Source organism: Syngnathoides biaculeatus, chromosome 11, assembly GCF_019802595.1.
Source record: "Syngnathoides biaculeatus isolate LvHL_M chromosome 11, ASM1980259v1, whole genome shotgun sequence".
Taxonomy (NCBI): domain Eukaryota; kingdom Metazoa; phylum Chordata; class Actinopteri; order Syngnathiformes; family Syngnathidae; genus Syngnathoides; species Syngnathoides biaculeatus.
Window position 1 is genome coordinate 2,637,967 of NC_084650.1, and position 23,269 is coordinate 2,661,235.

Consider the following 23,269-nt stretch of genomic DNA (forward strand, 5'->3'; position numbering starts at 1 on the left):
TAAAAGTGATTTTTATTTCAGTCAGGCTGGTCAGCACTGTCACTGAACAAATGTTTAAAAATAAAAAAATAGTACAACAAAAGACATCATTTTACAAATAGAACAGACGTCTGACACCTGAAGTTGAATGAATTCAAGTCACAGGCAAAACAAAAATACAAACTTGGCAACACAGTACACAGAATGTTTAAGAAGCTGTATTACATGGAAGTGTTTACCACACACTTTACAAAACTATTAGAAAATGATCTCAACACCAATGAATATTATATATAATATAAAAAAACTGGGGTCACTACGAGTGGCCTCCACAACTGTAAAATAAATGTGGCTATGGTAATGAGCTGTATAGTGAATTTAAATCATGCTATGATATGGAAAAAAAACTCAAGACTATGAGCACCCTTTGGTTGATAAATACTAATAGCAAAACGATAGTAAGCTATAATGTAACCCTCTCAAATGAAAAAATGCTCCAAACGATCAGACAAAGTACACAGACAAATGCCACTACCAAAGTCCACTAGTAACCAGAACAATAACAATATTAAGAGAATTCGCCATCGACATACTGTTTGTGGCATGTTTTGCCCCCTCCGCATCCTTTCGGTAAAAATAGATCATTTGGCAGAGAAATACAAAACAAAACATAGCACAGTGCGGCTACTCCATTTCCTCCCGGGAGCTCACGTGGAGGCAGCTGTTGCTATGGTTCTTTCGTTCTCATGTCAGCGTTGCAGCAGTCCAGGACAAGTGTGTACGTGTTTGTGTTAAGACAGCTTCGCTGGCAGGTTGGCGCTTCACTTTGAGCCACAATTGAACTGATGTGAGGTCTGTTATGGGGACGACGTGCCACCCCTCCACCTTCCTCCCTCTCCCGTGTCGACCCAAGAAGATTTCTGCTGCTGACCTGTGAGGTTACTGAGCGACATTTGGACAGAATTGGACAACTGTCCTGGAGAGAGGTGCACTGACGTGTTGACATGTGACTGAGGGGGTTAGACGGACTATCTGGTGCTTCGTCACTCAGAGGCCGAGCTCTGGTTCTGCTGGTAGATGGAGGCTTTATCTTTGAGTAGAGCCAGGCACAGGTGGCAGCTCCAGCTCCCTGCAAAAAATATAAAAATGGAATGCAGCGTTTCATAACCTTTGAGTCGCAGCAGATACTTTTACTTTCTAAAACATCTCATGCCATCACGCGGTCTTTTCATCCAAGAGCATTTAATTGTTTTGGTCGTCACGTCAGTCTCCCATTATATCACGGCTGCTTCATATGAAAAACTACAGACAACCGAGATTCTTATAAATTTCTCGAGTTTTTAACACTACCACTTTATCGATTGTTATTAGTTCTCCGCCTCAGGGTGTAGTCTCCTCTGCTCTTCAACAGTGAACCAACCCATTGGAATCCTAAATTCGAGCCTTCTGGTTTTCATAATATTAGACCCATTTCCAAACTTTCATTTTTACTCAAGTTTCAGAAAATTTGGTTTCCATACAGCTTTTTAATTTGGTCTTTGAGACTTAGACTTAGATGGCCCTCATCAGAGTTACTAATGACCTGTTTTAACAGCAGAAAAGTGGAAGGGCTCAATATTTATTTTGGTGGATCTCAGTGCACCTTTTTGACACAGATTTTACATTCTATATTATCATTTAAGGGATTTGGCACTAAACAGGTTTAATTCTTACCTTTAAGAGTAAACATTTGCTGGCACCATACTGAACTAATGCTCAGCTACCACTTCCCTTGCCTTTAATGTACCACAAGGTTCCTTTTTACGACCAATTTTATTCCATTTAAGGTGGGGCAAAAAATATTTAGTCAGCCCCCAATTAAGCAGGGAGGCCTGTAATTGTCATCATAGGTATACATCTCCGATGACAAAATGAGAAAAAAAATGACTAATTTTTAAAGGATTTGTGAGCAAATTATGGTGGAAAATAAGTATTACAACAAAATAAAAATAAATATTTTTTGGCTGCCAGTAACAAAAGTGTCGCTGCAATCGGTAAGCAACTTGGTGTGGAAAAAAAGTCACTGGAGCAATTATTACAAAATGGAAGAAAACCACTGATAATCTCTCTTGATCTGGGGCTCCATCCACGATCTCACCACGTGAGGTCAAAATGATCACGAGAACATTGAGAAAAAAATCCCAGAACCCCACAGGGGGACCAGGTGTATGACCTGCTAAGAGCTGGGACCAAATTAATAAAGGCTGCCATCAGTAGCACACTACACTGCCTGGGACTCAAATCCTGGACTGCCAGGAATGTCCCCCCTGCTTGAGGCCCATCTGAAGGTTGCTAGAGAGCATTTAGATTGATCCAGAGGAGGATTGGGAGAATGTCATGTGGTCAGATGAAACCAAAATAAAACTTTTTGGTTAAAAACTCAACTTATGTTTGGAGCAGAAAGAATGTCGAATTGCATCCCAAGAACACCAGACCAACTGTGAAGCATGCTTTGGGGCTGTCTTTTTCTGCAAAGGGACCAGGACAACTGATCCATGTAAAGGAAAGAATTGAATGCTGCTGTGTATCACGAGATAAACCTCATTCCAACAGCAAGGGGGCAGTGAAGATGAAACGTGGCTCCATCTTTCAGCATGACAATGATCCCAAAATCATTGTCAGGGCAGCAGAAGAGTACTTTGTAAGAAGAATTTCAAGGTCCTGAAGTGGCCCAGCCAGTCTCAACCCCATTGAAAATCCTTGGGACAAAATACCAGCAACATAGAATGAAAACCTTGAAGAGACTTACAGAAAATGTTTGACCTCTGTCATTGGTAACGATATATCAAAGTATTGAGATTAACTGACTAAATACTTTTTTTTTTTTTTCGCCCACTGTATACGCTGACCCTTGGCCAAATATTTGAGGGCCATAATGTATCATTTCACTCCTATTTAGACGACAACAAAATTACAGTATTGACCTTCCCCTGAGACCAGAGCACCGTAGCTGCTGTTAATGAATGCTTTCTCAACATCAACCGCTGGGTGGTGCAGAACCTTCTCCAGCTTAATAATTCAAAATCTGAAGTATTGTAATTTTATTTAACTTGGAAAGTACCACTGACGTCATCAAATCGAGTGCAAGTTCCTTATCTGACATCATTTGGACGGCCAGAAAGGTGGGACTCATTTGTTGAATTCAGATTTAAACTTCACAATCCATACCAATAAAGTCATCCAGTCACGTTTCTTTAATTTACGCACCATAGCCAAGATAAAGTCAATACTTACTCAACTCGACCTTGAACGTCAGATTCACACCCTAATTTTCTCGAGGTTGACTTTGTGCCCAGCAGTGAAACTTGTCACTGGATCAAATCAAATGTACACGACTCCAATTTTTTCCTCTCTATTCTCTTGATTGCTTTGCAGTCTGTTTTTTTTAATAACTGGTTTTGAGATTTTATTGATTACATTTAAAGCATGGATTGGCGTTGTTCCAAAGTTGAAAATTAAAATTAGCAGTGATGAAGCTGTTTCCATTAGGGCACCTCGACTTTGGAACGTTGAGGATTCGAGGTGCACAAAATCTGTGGTGTCTCTTAAATGAACTATTAACAGTTTTTTTATGTGATACGTTCCCTGTTTTTAATCTGTTTGATAACTCATTTTTGCATGATTTTTATTTGTTTTTTTAGACTTTGTATGCTTGAAAATGTACTTACCTGTTTTAATGATTCCATATCAACCCTCTTAGTCTCAATTAGGCTTGTTGGATTCCTGCACTGCCTGAGGCTTCTCTCTTCTCTTAAAATTGTTTTTATGATTCCAACATTAGTACCTTTTCTTTGTTTGTTTTGCATTGCACTTGGTCTGTCAGAGGACTTTGTCAATGTTTTTAAAAGGTCCAACCAACTAGTGACCAGTTCAAGGTGCAGTCTGCCTTTCGCCTGAAAGATAGGCTCCGGCACGCTCACGATCCTTGTGAGGTTAAGCGGCTTGGAAAATGGAATTTGGTGGGGAGAGGGGGGTGCTCTCTTTCTTTCTCTGTTTTATAACAGTATATCACAATACTTGTACTTTGGTACCATCTGGAGGTCATTGTTTTTATGAGTCTTAAGTCATTGTTTTGTTCTTTTTATTTGAGTTTGATATTGCTGTGTTGTTGGTCCTTGAATGCACCACGTGAAAGGTAACAGTCAAAGTAAAAGTGATTGACTTTTCTTGCTTCGCTTCCAAATGCCGCCACTAATAGCCCGTGTAGTGGATACATGTCATGACATATTGCCGGTATTTCCCATCGTGCTACTGTGAATGAATTCCAAACGGGTCGGGTGGTAGTATGCTTATTAATTTGCCTTTCTGTGATGTCACATTAATTTGTGGTAGCATTTTGAGGTTGATATGCTAATGACTAAGATTGATGAGCCTCAGGTGAAATTTGAATACTACTAAATAGTGATGTGGGATCACAACTGTGTTCTATAAGGTGACCACACCCTTCAGTACCTTTCCGCTCCCATTTGACACACTACAGTCCTCTTTATTTTAAGGGTTTTGCTGGGGTGGGAGGTGCATCAATTACTCAATAGATTTATGCTATTTACGGGAGGAGCCCTATAAGGGTAAAATAATTTCAGACCCCAGATAAGTGGAGCAAAACGGATGGTGGATAATATTCCAGTGTACACCTGATAAGCTCTGAAAGCAGTAGGGAATCACAGATGTGATGGATGATGACTGCACTCTCTTACGATCAAAGATTATATTTTCAAGTTACAGTTCTGTGGCGTCTTACCCTCGGGAGGTTCGGTCATGGGGGGACTAAGGCAGTACATGTGGTAGCCTCGGTCACAGTCATCACAGAACAGCAGCTGGTCCTGCATATCAAATAAATATACGAATGAGTAAATAAATAGATAAAGAAAGTTAGGAATGTCTGACACTCACTGGGCTACAATTGATGCTAAACTCCCGCTAAAATCTCAAAAGAAAGAGAAGCAACTTTCGATAAAACCATGTTTCTAAATGAAATCAAAGGGCTTCACAATTTTTTACTTCCAGGTTTCCATTTATCTGAATTTGTACACCTGCTTGCCTCAGCAAAGATCTCACGCATCCATGGAAACTCTCATGCTGCATTAATGATGCAATGTGTGTGGACTTGGTGGAGTAAGGGCCTCTTCATACTTGCGCTTGCGGCCACTGGTGCTATCCCGTGCCTTCTGGAGCATGTATGTTCCCATTTTGTATTTGTCGACTGATGGCTCGGAGTTTAGCAGCAAGTCAGGCGCAGAGCCTGAGGGCGTTAGATTCTGGATGCTCTTAGTTTTTTAACAAATCACCTAGTACGGGAATGAAGAGTGGCGGGTGGCAACTTGACAAACGTGTAGGAAGCAGAGCGTGTTTTATTTGGATGTAGCAAATTACACATATAATTCAAATCCAAAGGGATTTCATTGTGTTTTAAATTGAGTTGTACTTGTTACAGATCATTAAAAATGTGGAAAAAAAGTGAGTTTTTAAATTATTTACCTTGGTCGGATTTTTTTTTTGTTTTTAACACCACAAAAACCTGACATTAAAACTGATGTTAGACTTTTCATACAATCTGACTCTAATTTGAATGGATGTCTGCCTATGACAAGTCTGCTTATATTTATGCTTAAATATTACAGTGGAGAAAATAAGTATTTGAACACCCTGCTATATTGCAAGTTCTCCCACTTAGAAATCATGGAGGGGTCTGAAATATCGTAGGTGCATGCCCACTGTGAGAGAGATAATCTAAAAAGAAAAATCCAGAAATCACAATGTATGATTTTTTAATTATTTATTTGTGTGCTACAGCTGAAAATAAGTATTTGAACACCTAAGAAAACCAATGTTAATATTTGGTGCAGTAGCCTTGCAATTGACCCCTCCGTGGATATTGCGCAATCCGCGTCACTGACCAATCAGAGCCCAGAGATCTGCATAATCTCAGACACAAATCTCAGACAACGCCGGATGGTCCAGTATAGCTTCTGTTGGCGTTTTATCGCGTATTTGGGTTCTTTAAGAATAGATATGGTTAGAAGGTGTAGTCACGATAATAGTAATAGTGACGACAGGTATCCTGAAAGGCTAGTTGGTGGAGTTCAATTCGTACCCTTTCCAAAACCGAAGACCCAGTACGAAAAATGTCTTTGATGGATCAAACTTTGTGTAAGACCGCATGATCAATTGAATCCATCTAAAATCAACCGGAACAGAAGACAAAGTAGGAAAAATGTCTTTGATGGATAAAACTTTGAGGAAGACCGCAAGATCAACTGAATCCATCAACCGGAACAGATATGTTTGCGCGAAGGTAAATCCTATATTTGATTTTCAATACATGTCTCATATAAATGAATTAGCAGTTCTTCGCTTGCATAATATAGCTACGTGTGAATGATTGTCACACTTGATCTGTGTTGAGCGATATTTTGCGATGATCTGACTGCACAAACGTGTCCCTTTGTCCGCGGCTACGCTAAACCGGACTGTGTTAGCACGAAGGTATGCCCTATATCTAATTTTCAATACATGTCTCATATAAATGAATTAGCAGTTCTTCGCTTGCATAATATAGCTACGTGTGAATGATTGTCACACTTGATCTGTGTTGAGCGTTATTTTGCGATGATCTGACTGCACAAACGTGTCTCCGTTCTGCGGTGAGCTAAGCTAAACCGGACTAGCAGTCCTAAAAGCCTTCGACGTGCACCGAGACACCAAGACTAAAGGAAGGATGTTTGAGGACACTAAAGTAGTGATTGTCGTACTCGGTCGGGACTTACGTAGGTTCGGCACTAATTCAAGAATAATTATTGAGGGGAGCGCGTGACGTTACACAAAGAAAACGAGAGAAACAACTTGTAAATCAACCCTCGCCTTCTTTTCCTTCATACGGCGGTTGACAAACGGCTATACAGATACATATACAGATTCTGCACACAAGTGTGATATGTAACAGGAAAATAGGAAACTTTCAATGACGAATTCGTCTTTGGGTTATAATATATTATATTATGTGGCTTCTCGGTCTTCCTCTGACTCTGGAAAGATCTCGCGCTAATATCAATGGTTTCTCCGTCGATATGCATGTAAATACCATTGAAATACCGCTTGCTGAAATACTTGAAGCCCTGCTGTCTGCTTTTCAAAGATATTTCACTGTTAGCTAAGAATGCGAGTGAGAAATCAGCCGGTAAATCGGACAGTTTCGCTCTATTCCTTTCTTGCTGCGCCGATATTTTTGCTCATTGTTTGTCTGACGTCAGCACACGTGGCGTGACGTCACTTCAGGAGGCGTGGTTAAGTGCCCTGTACGGAGGGGTCAATTACAGAGGTCAAACGTTTCCTGTAGTTGTTCAACAGGTTTACACACACTGCAGGAGGGATTTTGGCCCACTCCTCTACACAGATCTTCTCTAGATCAGACAGGGTTCTGGGCTATCGCTGAGAAGACAGAGTTTCAGCTCCCTCTAAAGATTTTCCATTGGGTTTAGGTCTGGAGACTGGCTAGGCCACACCAGAACCTTGATATGCTTCTTACGGAGCCACACTTTGGTTTTCCTGGCTGTGTGCTTCGGGTCATTGTCGTGTTGAAAGACCCAGCCACGACCCATCTTCAACGCTCTGACTGAGGCAAACTTAAGACGGGCCTTGACACGTGCTGGTTTAAGCAGGGGAACCTTCCGTGCCATGGATGATTTCAAACCATGATGTCTTAGTGTATTACCAACAGTCACCTTGGAAACGGTGGTCCCAGCTCTTTTCAGGTCATTGACCAAGTCCTGTCGTGTAGTCCTGGGCTGATTCCTCACCTTTCTAAGGATCATTGAGACCCCACAAGGTGATATCTTGAACGGTGCTCGATGTTTAGCTTCTTCTATTTTCTAATGATTGCTCCAACAGTGGATCTTTTTTCACCAAGCTGCTTGGCAATTGCTCCGTAGCCCTTTCCAGCCGTATGGAGTTGTAGAATTTTGTCTCTGGTGTCTTTGGACAGCTCTTTGGTCTTGGCCATGTTACAAGTTTGATTCCTACTGATTGTATGGGGTGGACAGGTGTCTTTATGCAGCTAACAACCTCACACAGGTGCATCTGATTCAGGATAATACATGGAGTGGTGGTGGACATTTAAAGGTGTACTAACAGGTCTTTGACGGTCCGAATTCTAGCTGATGTACAGGTGTTCAAATACTTATTTGCAGCTGTATCATACAAATAAACCGTTAAAAAAAAAATCATACATAGTTATTTCTGGATTTTTCTTTTTAGATTATCTCTCTCACAGTGGACATGCAATGTGATGAAAATTTCAGACCCCTTCATGATTTCTAAGTGGGAGAACTTGCAATATAGCAGGGAGTTCAAATACTCATTTTCTTCACTGTATTTCATAAACATTGAAATGGAAATTATATTATCTAATACAAAGCTTGCAAAATTCTAACTTTCTATTGAAAGATAATGGAAATTTCCTGGAAGTTTACCAGATATTTTCCGCCAATTTCCAACGATAATTGTATTTGACACAATTTCCAACTGTATATGCTTTTTATCGGACAGTGTCATTATTTTAAGTTGAGGAAAAAGAATGAAACAAACAAATGAGTGAAAGGGAAAAAAAAGAAAGAGTTGCTGTATTGTTGGACAATATTTTGCTCATGCTCACATCATTCTCCGAAGTGCCACAAACATTGCAGCACTTGCACTCGATGCACTGCCAGCGGTAGGTCTTCACGGCGGCCATCATAACAGGCGTGAACTGCAAACATGTGGGGTGCCCTGCGGGCAACAACGCACCAGACGCAACCATGAAACCAGAGATGATGATCGATCTGCTTTGACTTCATAAGCAGAATAGGAAACAAAGTAGAGCACCCCCCCCAAAAAAAAAAAAAAAAAAATGCCAGCCATACCCGAACGTCCACAGTCTGAGCAGGACACAAGCTCCTCTGATTGGCCAGTCTTTTGGTTCAAGGTGGAGTCTCCCAGACAGAAGTCACAGTAATCGTTAGGCAGCGCCAAACCATTTGGGCCCTTTTTAGTTGCTGCACATGGAGAAAAGATACAGAAAAAGAATGTTTGACACTTTTTTTTTTTTAAAGGAAAATTGCAAACGGGGCCCACTAATGGTTCAACTACTTATTAGTCAACAGTTCACCTCATGGAATCCAAAAGAAAAATAATTTTGCCTTGACTAACATTCACTTTGAATTTAATGGAAAAAAAAAATACTTGATTCCCATGTTGTTATTGGGGCTGATATTTGCAGTGGTGTACAACTCTACTGCATCCTACTGAAAATAGTTTATGCTTTAATAACTTTATATTAAGTTGGGATTTGATTAAAATGTGACCTAATTAGAGTTTGCAATGAAATAACCCAAATTAATCAAATAATAATAGTATAACAATATTTCTCCTAAGAAATAATGATTTCATTTCAATGCACTTTAGAGTCTGACTGAATCAAATTGTTAACATGGACAAAAATACTGTTAACTCTAGAAAAATGCATTTAATTGCATTTCGAGACACCATAGTACAAAATATCATTGGCCATAGAAGAAAATATCCCAGGCCAAAACAAACCAATTAAGGTTTGAGCAACTTTAGTAGTTTTTCGAATAGTATAAAATTGTTTCTGTCTAGGAGTTAAAAAGACGGATTACATTTCTGAGGGTTAAAATGCTTTGCTATGGTGCTTCGAAAACTTTTTGTACGACTGGCACAAACACACACTTATAAAGGGTTCCATCAAATTTTGTTTTCTTTTTTTTTCATTAAATTTGCCTCCCATCAATCCCAGAAACATTGTTTCATACGCTTCCTCCATTTTGGAATCCTAGCTCCGACATACGTGACAGTGTAATTGTGGACCAGGTAATTGTGAACTGATAAAGGTTCTGTGCTGTTTGCAACACTAAATGCTATAAAAATATGCTCATTTTCTAAAGCCATTCCTTTATTTGTAATTAATTGTGATTGGTGTATTGAAGTCCCGCACCTACTATTTCGCTACACATAAAGAGGCAAAATATAAGAAAGACCTCTTCGTATAATGCATGTCAAAATCTACAAGACAGCAATCTACAACCCCAATAATATCCATCCATTTTCTATTATTTTCTTCAGCTTCTCTGAATTTGTGCCCGAGCCGGATGAGCTGGAGCCTATCCCAGCTGACTTTGGGTGGGAAGTAGCCCCTAAACTGGTTGCCAGTCAATCACAAGGCACATATACTGGAATGACCATTTGCATCTAAGCATTTGCATCTTCAATGAACCTATCATCCATGTTTTTGGGAATCTGAGAGGAAGATGGAGTACCAAGGGAGAACCCAAACGAGCACGTGGAGATCCCTAAAATAAGCAGTATTGAATTAGTATTTCATTGCATTATTTTGGTAAAGGCAGATTTTTTTTTTCACTTCCTCTATCTCATTAGATTGTAAAAAAAACAAACCAAAAAAAAAAAAATCTTCATATTAACCATCTAAGCTCCATGACATAATGACAGCCAAAAGCAATAATGAGCAGGGTCAGAAATTAACACTCATCAGGCTCCAAATATGACAATTACTTGCTTGGCGAGTAAATCTCACAGGCACTCTTCGACGTGGCGTCTTTGTGCACACGTACACAAACATACACGCACCAATCATTGTGCAATGGCGAGTGTCCTGCGGCCAGTAATATTGGAGCAGGGCATAATCTCACGTGGGGGGTGGGCACATTTTTTGGCATGAGAGGCCACATTGATGTTTACAAATTGACAGGTGGGCCAAGTCACAAGATGATTACATATGAAAAATAAACAACAAAAAAGGCATTGTCGTGTTAATACTTTTACTTATAATGGGAACTGTGTTATGATCACATTTTTTGTTTTTTTTTTTGCCAGTGCATCAAAGTGATGTTAGTTTTCTTATGGCAATTCTCAAAACAGCAGCTTCCAAGTGGCAGGAATATGACTTATCTACTACAAAAAAAAAAAAACAGAAAAAAAGCTTCACTTGACCCATTACTTAGTAATCTACTTCCACACAAGCGACAGCTACATCAACATGAACCAATCCCTTAAATATTAGTGTTAAAGCAGCAACTTAATACAGTAAGTACCTAGAGACATAAACAAGCACACTATTCCCAGTACACTTCTCTAAAGACTCTTGAGTGATTGACAGACAGACACACGCTGCTTGTGCTCCATAAAGGCAAGTGTGTGTGTGCGAAAATGTGAAAGTTTGATATTGGGGGCATACAAACGCACGCGCGCGCACGCACGCACGCACGCGCATGCACACACACACACTATTTCTCCCAATACTGTAATTTTGATGTGAAGAGCAAGAAAAGGTGACAAGACTACGCAAGTGTTTAATTAGCAAAACTGTGGGTGATTGAAGGCGGGAAGAAGCACTTCCATGATGTCAGCTGTGAGGGAGGTTAAACCAACTCAGTTTGGACTACATCGAGATTGAAAGTTCTCACTTTCCATTGTAAATATTATTTAAGTATTGTAAATCTTTCAGGGAGAGAGTCCTTAACAACCATGACTAATTCATGACAGCACGCGTCGGGATGACCCAGAACGAATTGTGCACTCAACACCAAAATAAAATGTGTGTGTAAATTTAAAGTCACAACAAAAAAATGCACTTTTTACAAAGGAAAATAAAAATAGGAGAAATTATGCATTTCTTTACACTATAAAGGTATTGCACGGTCACTGTGCATTGTAGATTCAACAATCACCACCCAATTCCTTTCTTTCCACTTTATACATCTCTGTAAATTATGTGGATTGTTTAATGTTTACAAATGTTAGGAATCATCCGCATACAATCTCACACTGCTGAAAAATGTTATAAACCCTTGAATAATTGCATTCTTCTTAATTTGTTGGGGAAATTAATGTACCAAAAGTAGCAGAATCACTGCTCAGCATTAATTGTTCACTTTTCTTCGGTCTCCTCCCGGAGGTTGAAGTGTTCAGAATTGAAGCAGAGTAGAAACAGAATAACCAAAGGCAACTCAATACATCACTGAACCATCCACCTTGTGGAATCAGTGGACATTCCAGCACCACATTCAGTCCGAGTGGACTATGATCCGTGCCTCCATTACTGAGGCAGCCAACCGGAGTTGTGGTCGTAAGGTGGTCGCTGCCTATCGTGGCGGCAATCCCCAAACAGTGAGGAATGCCCTCAAGATGAAGGAGGACACACTGGAGAGACTATGTATTTCAGCCAGCCTGGGAACACTTTGGGATCACCCAGGAAGAGCTGGATGAAGTAGCTGGGGAAAAGGAAGTCTGGGGATCCCTGCTAAAGCTCTCACGCCCCGACCCAACCCAAATAAGCTGTAGAAGATGGATGGATGCAGTCAGTAAAGCCTGTGCCTGTCACACTCTGTTGCCAGCACAAGTATCATTACCAGTTAGACATTGGTAGCGGTGAGGCCACCAGCGACAACGATCATCACTATGCAGCTAGTTTGTAAAATGGCAAAACTGGTTAATCTGTTCTTTCGGCTTGTCCTGTCAGGGGTCGCAACAGCATGTCATCTTTTTCCATTTAAGCCTACTTCGTGCATCCTCCTCTCTAACACCCACTGACCTCATGTCCTCCCTAACAACATCCATCAACCTTCTCTTTGGTCTTCCTCTTGCTCTTTTGCCTGGCAGCTCCATCCTCAGCACCCATCTACCAATATACACACTCACTCGCCTCTGAACATGTCCAAACCATCAAAGTCTGCTCTCTCTAAACTTGTCTCCAAAACATCCAACTTTGGCTGTCCCTTTAATGAGCTCATTTCAAATCCTATCCATCCTGGTCACTCCTAGATAGAACCTCAACATCTTCATTTCTGACACCACATGTTCTGCTTCCTGTTGTTTCTTTGGTGCCACCGTCTCTAATCTGTACATCATGGCCGGCCTCACCACTGTTTCATTAACTTTGGCCTCAATCCTGGTGGATACTCTGTCACATAGAACACCAGGCACCTTCTGCCAACTGTTCCACACCGCTTGAACCCATTTCTTCACTTCCTTACCACACTTTCCATTGTTGTTCCATTGTTGACCCCAAGTATTTGAAGACGTCCACCTTCGCTATCTCTTCTCCCTGGAGCTTCACTCTTCTTCCCCCACCCCTCTCATTCATTGCATATATATTCAGTTTTACTTTGGCTGATCTTCATTCCTCTCCTTTCCAGTGTGTGCCTCCATCTTTCTAACTGTTCCTCTGTCTGTTCAATGCTTTCACTTCAGATCACAATATCACCTGTGAACATCATGGCCCAAGTGGAGTCCAGTCTAACCTCGTCTGTCAGCCTATCCATTACTACCACAAACAGGAAGGGGCTCAGCGCTGGGACCCTGATGCAGTCCCACCTCCACCTTAAAACAAAAAAACTGGTTTATCTGTACTGTGATTAAAGATAAGGCATGTTTGTACGTATGTGAGTCCAAGGATGCACATCTGGAAACGATGAGTCCCTGCAACGCATCGTGAAAAAGTACCAATAGGCTAATTATTCATGATACGATGGCGGGTGCTTCGCAGTCCGACCATAGAGCTCGTGCACGTGACATCACAGTTTGTACAGCGACATACTGCCAGTCAAAGCTCGCTGCTCTGCACTGCACTGTTGAACCAGAGCAGTTTTTTCAAATTGCCCGAGACCTGTTGTGCTGTTGGTTGTCACAACAGACGAGACAATATTCAAAGAGATCATTCTATGGAATACCAGCTCAAAAAAAACAGAAAAGATTGATGAATTTCGGCAATTAAACATGATGGATGGTGCCCAACCAAAATACACACACGCCTGTGTAATGATCGCTTGATTTCAGGTAGGAATTATTCTTCTCAATCTCAAATTACCAAGAAGTATTTATAATGCCAAATTGGCTCGTTTGAGAACAATGCGTATTCAAAAAAAGAAAATGAACCGTCTGTCGCAGCAGACAGGTTCGCAATCGCGTCCGTGTACGTTCCATGGAGATGACTCCATGCCCACCAAATCATAGTTAGTGAATGTGAGTTTGTGTAAAACCAGGGCTCATTTATTTAAATATTGGTATTTGTATTGAATACAATCTTAAAAGATCGATAGATTCCGGCAAAGGTTAACGTGTGGCCGAATACGCTTCCACGCTCACAAGCCATTTCCCCGTCACTATGTCGGATTTATTCCTGATTGAGAACAGATCCAGGAATTATGTATTTGTATGCATCCAGACTTTTATACGCGTTAAAACTTTTCTGTGTAAATCTCGATGACTTACTCACCAGATATATGTGTATATCCAGTTGTCCAAGACAAGCTGAAGCAAATTAGTCCAATTTCTTATCGGCAAAAACATCGATTTCGGCATTAAATATGGGTCTTCTATGCCAAGTGTCTCTCATTTTTCCACGTACCTTTGTTTATTATCACCTTCTAAATGTTTTATGGTACCAGACAAAACTCTAGATGTCGCGCTATAAGACATTTTAGTTTCATCTCAACAGAATTAACTTGCAACAATGCTTTGTTTGACCGGCAATATGGCGAGTCATGTGATTTTATGACCTAAGTGCACGAGCTCTATATTAGAGATTTTTATTTGTACCATAATTATGTATTTTCTATTGGTCCTGGTTTCTATCAATGAATTGTTTCAGCCTACAAAGACAGCAAGCAGATTTTTTCAGATATTTTTTCCCCCTAACATGAACAATTTTTTTTAATCCCACTGGATATAATTATATCAAGGTAGCATAATCATTCAAGTAAATCCTTTGAAAGAACTACAAACTTTCACTTCTAAAGAACACTGAACATCAATGTAGAACCATAAATATTTTAGTTTAATAAACAAAAATCCCTCAGGCTCTGTTTGCAAAAAAATTCACTTAAATATTAAACATTTGGAATATTGAGCGGCTGAAATAAGTAAAACGTCACGATCATTTCTACTGCCTCTTGGATTTTGAAAAGGAAAATTTCTCAGTAAGATTTTACTTGGTTCAGTAAAGGTTAAATAAAATGTGAAATAAAATTGTTCTTCTACACATTGGTGGCATCTGCGTATGCCCAAATCAGATTGCATTGCAGGGAACGGCCCTCATTTAATCATTTCGTTTGAACAAGTTTTTGTTGTATTTTTAAACTCATAGAGACTAGTGACAAAGAAATATATGTATATAATTTCATTTTTTTTAATGATTAAATATGCCGCGGGGTTCACAAAAAAAGTAGCGGCTTGTCGTCCGGAAAATACAGTAGGGCGTTTTTTGACATATTATTATTATTAGGGACTGCTCATTGTTGTTGCGCTGAAATGCCCAAAGAAAAAGGGGAGCATTTGAGAACGTGCCACTCTCCTGACACACTGGAACAAGGCGGGTCGCTGGAGACTTGATGCTTCAGCTGAAAAACAGAACAGCCAACTGACTATTTTTCTCTGCCGTTGGATGAGCGCTGCTATGTACAGTGCCTTGTGAAAGTATTCGGCCCCCTTGAACATTTCAACCTTTCACCACATTTCAGGCTTCAAACAAAGAAAAAATGTCATTTTTTTTGTCAAAAATCAACAAGTGGAACACAATTGTTAAGTGGAATGAAATTTATTGGATATTTTAAACTTTTTTAACAAATAAAAACCTGAAAACTGGGGCGTGCAATATTATTTGGGCCCCTTGCCTTAATACTTTGAACCACCACCTTTTGCTGGGGTATGTCTCTATCAGTTTTGCACATCGAGAGACTAAAATTCTTGCTCATTCTTCCTTGCAAAAACAGCTCGAGCTCAGTGTGATTGGATGGAGAGCATTTGTGAACAGCAGTCTTCAGCTCTGCCCACGGATTCTCGATTGGAATCAGGTCTGGACTTTGATTTGGCCATTCTAACACCTGGATGTGTTTATTTGTGAACCATTCCATTGTAGATTTGGCTTTATGTTTTGGATCATTATCCTGTTGGAAGATAAGTCTCTGTCCCAGTCTCAGGTCTTTTGTAGACTTCAACAGGTTTTCTTCCAGAATGGTCCTGTATTTGTCTCCATTCATCTTCACATCAATTTGAACCATCTTCCGGGTCCCTGCTGAAGAAAAGCAGGCCCAAACCATGAGGCTGCCACCACCATGTTTGACAGTGAGGATGGTGTGATCAGGGTGATAAGATGTGTTGCTTTTACAGGGTTCATACTCAGTCTGACCAAAAAAATTTAAGGGCTTTTTAGGGGCATTCTTAGGGGCTGACGCGAAAAATTCAGGGCTGATACGGAAAAAATTTAGGGCCGACACGAAAAATTTAGGGCCATCGTGGGAAATCAAGAGTAAGGAAAAAAGACTCACCCAATGGTGCCATCAACCGTTCTTAGTTCATCAAATGTTCCAGTATCTCAGTACCTGGGACAGTGATCATCTGTCGCCCCTTGTGGTAGTTCTCATTGATATGACCATTGTCAACGTCTTCACATGATTACTATAACACTATACAGAAAAACAGATTCTAACTACAATTGCAACTAGATACAAAAATGTCTTCTACTGATGTCTGTCTCAGCACCCCTACTCTAGCTCCTTGAGCCTACCCAGTGCCTCCTCTATTTGTTGCTGAAGAGATACCAAAGTGGCTCTCTTGTCCTTTGCTCTGCCTCTGAGTGCATTGGCCTCGGTGATAAAACTCAGATTCCTCTGTTCTTCTGCCTCCTCACACAGCCTGTCAGCCTTCTCAATAAGCATAGATATGTCAGTCTCTATTCTGGCTTTTTTGGCTTTGAGGCAGTAGAGATGAAAAGTGAGCAGCGATGCCAAATGTAGCCAGGTACGAAGTCTTCCTTTCCCCACAGTGGTAGTTTTTAGCAATGTCACTGACTGGGAACATGACTGCAAACACTTTAGAATTATTTTTACAAGATTTGTATCAGATTTGTAATGGCTGCAGATCACTTTTAAAGTCCACACGATCTCTGCCTTTAACGAGTCTGTCTTCGTGTATTGAACTACGTTCATAAAGCCTGACTTCTGGCTGGTTGAAGTCGATGGCTGGACAACTGTAGGTGCGGATTAGGGATCGCAACCGGTTATAACCGGTTTTCGGTTTTTTAAAACCGAAACCGGAATCAGACTTTCAAAATCGGTTAAAATTTCCAATCATTTCTTCCAGTTCCGGTACTCCACATTGCGCTATTTTTTCCAAATCATTTCCACTTTTTTCAAGTTTCGCTGTTAGAGTAAAGTTGGACTCAAAAGAACATTCAGTTAAATCAAAGAAACAAACATGGCATCGAGGAAACGCTCGGAAAACTTTCATGTCCTTTCTGAAAGAAGAATGTCAACATTAAAACATTTTTACAAAAAAAATAAAAATTTAACTTACACGAGTGCGTTGTTGAAAGCCACATTCAACAAGCTTGTTTGTCAATATTGTATACAAACTACCCCATTACCGCGGAGTAAATCAACGATCGATGGTGTAGCACCGGAGAAAAGGAGTCGGAGGCGGAGTGTCGGACACAGGAACAAAACTCGTTTTATTAGCAGACATCAAAACACTACTCGCATAACGGGGGGAACTCTGTGAACTCGTCACTCCGGAAGAGCAACAACAAAAACAGTCTGCTCGGAACCCCGCACCCTAACTCGAAAATTTTGGGGTTTTTAGGGACTTTTAGGGCCGCGTGCGAACCCTGTTTTACGCCCAAAAAATTGTTTTGCATTGTGGTTTCATCTGACCGGACCGGTCTTCCAGGTGGCTTGTGGCAAACTTTTTATGAGACTTTAAGAGACTTTTTATGGATATCTTTGAAAAATGACTTTCTTCTTGCCACTCTCCATAAAGGCCAGATTTGTGCAGTGATTGTTTTCCTATTGACGGACTCTCCCACCTCAGCTGTAGATCTCTGCAGTTCATCCAGAGTGATCATGACCAATATGATTGCTAAAACAGTGCCCCTTGAGATCGTTAAAGCTTGGGAAATCTTTTTGTATCCAAATTCGGCTTTAAACTTCACCACAACAGTATCTCGGACCTGCCTGGTGTGTTCCTTGGTCTTCATGATGATTTCTGCACTTTGAACAGAACCCTGACACTATCACAGAGCAGGTGCATTTATACAGAGACTTGATGACACACAGGTCGATTCTATTTATCATCATCAGTCAACATTAGATCAGTCAGAGATCCTCACTGAACCTCTGGAGTGAGTTTGATGCACTGAAAGTAAAGGGGCCAAAAAATATTGCACGCCCCACTTTCCAGTTTTTTTATTTGTTAAAAAAAAGGATAAAATATCCAATAAATTTAATTCCACTTCATGAAGGACCTTTGCGACTGGCGATCTTCAGCTCCGCCCCCTTTAGCTACAGTTGCCAAGTCCCGCAATATTCCAAAATGGCGACTGAACAGAACAGGTTTGAAGTGAATTCTCTATCGCGTATTCCTGGTGAACATTCCGGTATGTTTTTTTGCCAAATGCGCCAGACTTATCCAAGAGGGTTCTACAGAGGTCTCAACTATTTCACACAAGGATACGTACATGGAATTAAGATTTTGGACGGAGCAGGACGCAATGTGAGAGTTACAGCTAAATGTTGGCAATCGATGCAAAAAAGGTTGACGTCTCAAAAACTTCATATTGAAATCCAACAGGATAAAATAGTAGAATCGTACTGCGCGTGTAAAGCAGTGTGAGTACTTTTTACTTGGAAAGATCACGAGTAATATTGTAGTCTTTACAAGTGAGTGGATGTATTCGTTTGACATAGCTCGTAATGGAACCCAGTGCTCTGTCTTAAAAGTCTGATGTGATACAAATAGGCAAATAGACATTTCTCTTGCATGAGATCGCGCATTTACGCATCACTAACCCGACTCTTTGGCATAAAACATTACACACTTCATTCAGCAGGTCAGTGATACGCTGAAAAAGTGAAAGTTGTTCTCCTGAAATGTATAAAGCACTGATAATAATTAAATCAAACTCAGAGAAGATACTTCTCCCTCACTTAACTTCGAACATACTGCCTTGTGTTTGTTGATATTGTCCACATTTAGTTGTACGTGCGCTCTTCCCCAAGCCTTAATCCATCGTAGACACTTCGTCAACTCTGTTTTAGGCCTTGAAAAATGAATCAACCGGGCCCCTTGTAACTTAGCATGACATCTTTCATCAGAATTGCACGTTCCCCAAGCGCATTTGAGGTCCATCTTCTTCGTAACATTAACTTTTCCAACCGCACGATACTGACAACCAGCATGGCTTGTGGGACATGACGACAAGAGGGGCGTGTCAAGCCAGGGGTTAAGACAATGCGGCTATCTGATTGGCTATTATTGTACGAGTGATTGACAGGTCAGAAAGGTCCATTGTGTCCCACTTGTTGTTGATTCTTGACAAAAATGAAAATGTTATATCTATGTTTGAAGCCTGAAATGTGGTGAAAGGTTGAAAAGTTCAAGGGGGCCGAATACTTTCACAAGGTACTGTATATGTCACACTACCCAGCTGCTGATCTGCTGACGAGGGAAAACTGCAGACTTTGAAATCACGGCGGTGCTAGTAGCTACGCAACAATGAAAGGGACCACCACTGGGAATGACTTTTTCACAGTAGTGTTGATACATTTACGAAGGATTCATTCTGAAGAACGAACCTCTTTCGTGAACTAACTGAACAGAAGCAGTTCATGAAATGAGTCATTCTTTGTGCCTGGCCGCCACTGGCTGGCATGAGGCAAGCGAGTCGCCTTGGAGCAGAAACTGAAATGTTAAAGCGTCCTGTAACTCACTTCTGAATATTCCACAAATGACCAATGACCAACTTGGCCGGTGAGTCAAAAATTAAATTTCGGTCCCTGCTAAACAGGTACGTAAACTAGCTGTTGAGGTGAACTGAAACTGTGACAAGTATTCACAAATGGAGATGCCAGTTCATTCAAAAAAATAAAAAAAATTAAAAAAAAATAATAGATTTGTTGGGGTGAACAAAAAGTATGAATATGTAAGAAAGAAAAATAAATGTAAGAACGTCTCAGTATAAAATTGGTTCTGAGAAATGTGCATGTATTACATGGGGACTAAAAAAAGGTGAAGAAAAGGGAAAAGTGAGTTTCGTCATCCAAACATTCGACAATGCATGCAAGCCCCCGCCCTTTCTCTCTCAATATTTAAGTGTAACTCACTCTTCTGCTCTTCAGGCTGGCGAGGAGTGGGTGGTGCCTCAAACTCCTCGCGGTCCTCCCCCTCCTCCTCAGCCAGGTGAGAGTGTGTATAGTGGTAGCTCAGGCCTGGGCGGTTCTTGTAGCGCTTCCCACAGACTAATACACACACACACACACACACACACACACACACACACACACACACATTACACAGGGGTTATAGTGATGGCTGAATTACCGTCTGTTAGTGCCCCCCAAGGTGGAGACAAGAAGTACACTGTGTCCATTGCCCCAAACACATTCTTCTTCATCAAATGTATTTCGTCAACATGACAAGCCAGTAGCTAACACATGCAGGGAAGGGAAGAATTGAGATGGGAGCTAACAATTGGACTTTTTTTAAAGCACCTTTTCAAGAAGGGGGGGAAAAAACTTCCAAGCAAGCACCTCTTAAACATCAACTCAAGTTCCAGGAGGAGTCTTTCAGATCACTTCATGCACCCCACAAGGCTTGTTGTCATCTTTGAGAAAAAGCAAAAAGCTCCCTTGCCAACATGCAAGACACATGCTCAGCAGAGAATGACAAGAGAAAGCTTCCACTCACTGTCGCAGGCGTAAGGTTTGTCTCTTTCCTCCAGAGCTGCAGCTGCAGCTTCACTTTTCTTCTTGCCATTTTTGTCACTGCGACCCTAATGGACCCAATGAGGACATACACAACATCCTGCAAATTAATGTATACTCAATATAAAAATTATCACTTTAATATGACACCTCCATTTGAATACTATAAAAAAACAACTTCAAACTAGTGGGCTTCAGATTATTATTTCAAAATCCTACTCTGGCTGTGGAGGATAGAAAAATAAACCATGACTGCACGCCCTTCCAAAAGTATTGGAACGGCAAGTTCAATTGCTGTTTTCTATTGTATACTGTAGACATTTATACAATACACTATTCCCAGTACATTTCTATGAAGACTCTTAACACAGACAGAAAGAGAGACAGATAGAAATTGTGTGGAATTTTTGAAAAAATGGATGGCTGTGGTGCATTCTGGCAATATCTGTGAACAAAATTCAGACAAAAATTGAAAGTAAAATTTCTAGGTCCTGAAAAAAAAAAAAAATTTCCCCAAGGGCCAAACCCAGATTTTTTTGCCCCCCCCCCCCATCCCCAGATCACTGGACAGCACAAAATCACATTTGTCATTAAAATATGCCATCTTATCTAAAGACAAATGAATTAAGTGAACCATTCAGTAAAAAGACATCTAAAATTGTCTTTTTCCCCACATTATAGTATAGATAAGGAATATATACGAAAATATTTCCTAGAATTTCTACACCAAATATGAGCGTTCATCTAAAGAATCCCATACCGGATCGGTCCTGGCCCGGGTTAACAACCCCTGCCCGCGGCACTGCTAACCTGCAGGGCGTCGGTGGAAATTCAGCTACTGTGGGTCGAAGACAAAGAAGAGGAGGAAACCGGATCCATTGTCAGAAGAAAAAGAGGAATGCACAGAGCCTACAACTGAGTGTAGGTACTTTGAATGTTGGAACTATGACAGGAAAAGGTCAGGAGTTGGTTGACATGATGATTAGGCGAAAGGTTGATATTCTGTGCATCTAAGAGAGCAGGTGGTAAGGGAGTAAGGCTAGAAGTTTAGGAGCAGGGTTTAAATTATTCTACCACAAAGTAGATGGGAAGAGAAATGGAGTAGGGGTTATTTTAAAGGAAGAGCTGGCTAAGAATGACTTGGAGGTGAAAAAAGTATCAGATGGAGTGATGAGACGAAAATTTGAAATTGAGGGTGTTATGTATAATGTGGTTAGCGGCTATGCCCCACAGGTAGGATGTGACGTAGAGTTGAAAGAGAAATTCTGGAAGGAACTAGATGAAGTTCTGAGCATGCCAGACAGCGAGAGAGTTGTGATTGGTGCACATTGTAATGGACATATTGTTAAAGGAAACAGGGGTGATGAAGAAGTGATGGGTAAGTACGGCATCCAGGAAAGGAACTTTGAGGGACAGATGGTGGTGGACTTTGCAAAAAGGACTGAGATGGCTGTAGTGAACACTTATTTCCAGAAGAGGGAGGAACATATAGTGACCTACAAGAGCGGAGGTAGAAGCACGCAGGTGGATTATATTTTGTGCACATGATGTAATCTGAAGAAGATTACTGACTGTAAAGTAGTGGTAGGGGAGAGTGTAGCTCAACAGCATAGGATGTTGGTGTGTAGGATGACTCTGGTGGTGGGTAGGAAGATTAAGGAGACAAAGGTAGAGCAGAGAACCATGTGTGGAAGCTGAGAAAGGAAGAATGTTGTGGGGCCTTTCGGAAAGAGGTGAGACAGGCTCTCAATGGACAGCAGAAGCTCCCGGAAGACCGGACTACGACAGCTAAGGTAATCAGAAAGACAGGCAGGAGAGTACTTGGTATGTCTTTTGGTAGGAAAGGGGAAAAGGAGACTTGGTGGTGGAGCCCCAAAATACTAGATGTCATACAAGGAAAGAGATGAGCAAAGAGGAAGTGGGACACTGAGAGGACTGAGGAGAGGCGAAAGGAGTACAACGAGATGCGACGTAGGGCAAAGGTAGAGGTGGCAAAGGCTAAACAAGAGGCATATGAAGACATGTACACCAGGTTGGACATGAAAGAAGGAGAAAAGAATCTCTACAGGTTGGCCAGACAGAGGGATAGAGATGGGAAGGATGTGCAGCAGGTAAGGGTGATTAAGGATAGAGATGGAAATGTGTTGAGTGGTGCCCGTAGTGTGCTAAATAGATGGAAAGAATACTTAGAGAAGTTGATGAATGAAGAAATTGAGAGAGAAGGAGGAGTTGAAGAGGCAAGTGTGAAGGACCAGGAAGTGGCAATGATTAGTAAGGGGGAAGTCAGAAAGGCACTATAAAGGTTGAAAAATGGAAAGGCAGTTGGTCTTGATGACAAACCAGTGGAGGTATGGAAGCAATTTGGAGAGATGGCTGTGGAGTTTTTGACCAACTTATTCAACAGAATACTAGCAGGCGAAAAGATGCCTTAACTTTCTTTCACTTTGTCCCTTTCGGGGTCACCACAGCGTGTCATCTCAGATGAA

At 40.9% G+C, this 23,269-nt stretch overlaps 1 protein-coding gene across 3 annotated transcripts in view; it reads right to left on the reverse strand.

The window, feature by feature from the left end:
- Positions 1-118: 118 nt before the first annotated feature.
- The window catches only part of LOC133509010 (zinc finger protein ubi-d4-like), a 41,124-nt gene continuing 17,973 nt past the window's right edge, over positions 119-23,269 (reverse strand). The window contains exons 6-11 of one of the 3 annotated variants that reach the window (XM_061835630.1): positions 20,767-20,851; positions 20,184-20,318; positions 8,916-9,047; positions 8,669-8,781; positions 4,760-4,841; positions 130-1,108 (exon numbers count right to left, since the gene is read on the reverse strand). In XM_061835630.1, coding sequence (XP_061691614.1) covers positions 1,023-1,108; positions 4,760-4,841; positions 8,669-8,781; positions 8,916-9,047; positions 20,184-20,318; positions 20,767-20,851 — 633 coding nt within the window. In that variant the 3' untranslated portion in view covers positions 130-1,022. Of the gene's footprint in view, positions 1,109-4,759; positions 4,842-8,668; positions 8,782-8,915; positions 9,048-20,183; positions 20,319-20,766; positions 20,852-23,269 lie in introns of all 3 variants that reach the window. The other 2 variants (XM_061835629.1, XM_061835632.1) reach the window with 2 other exon arrangements.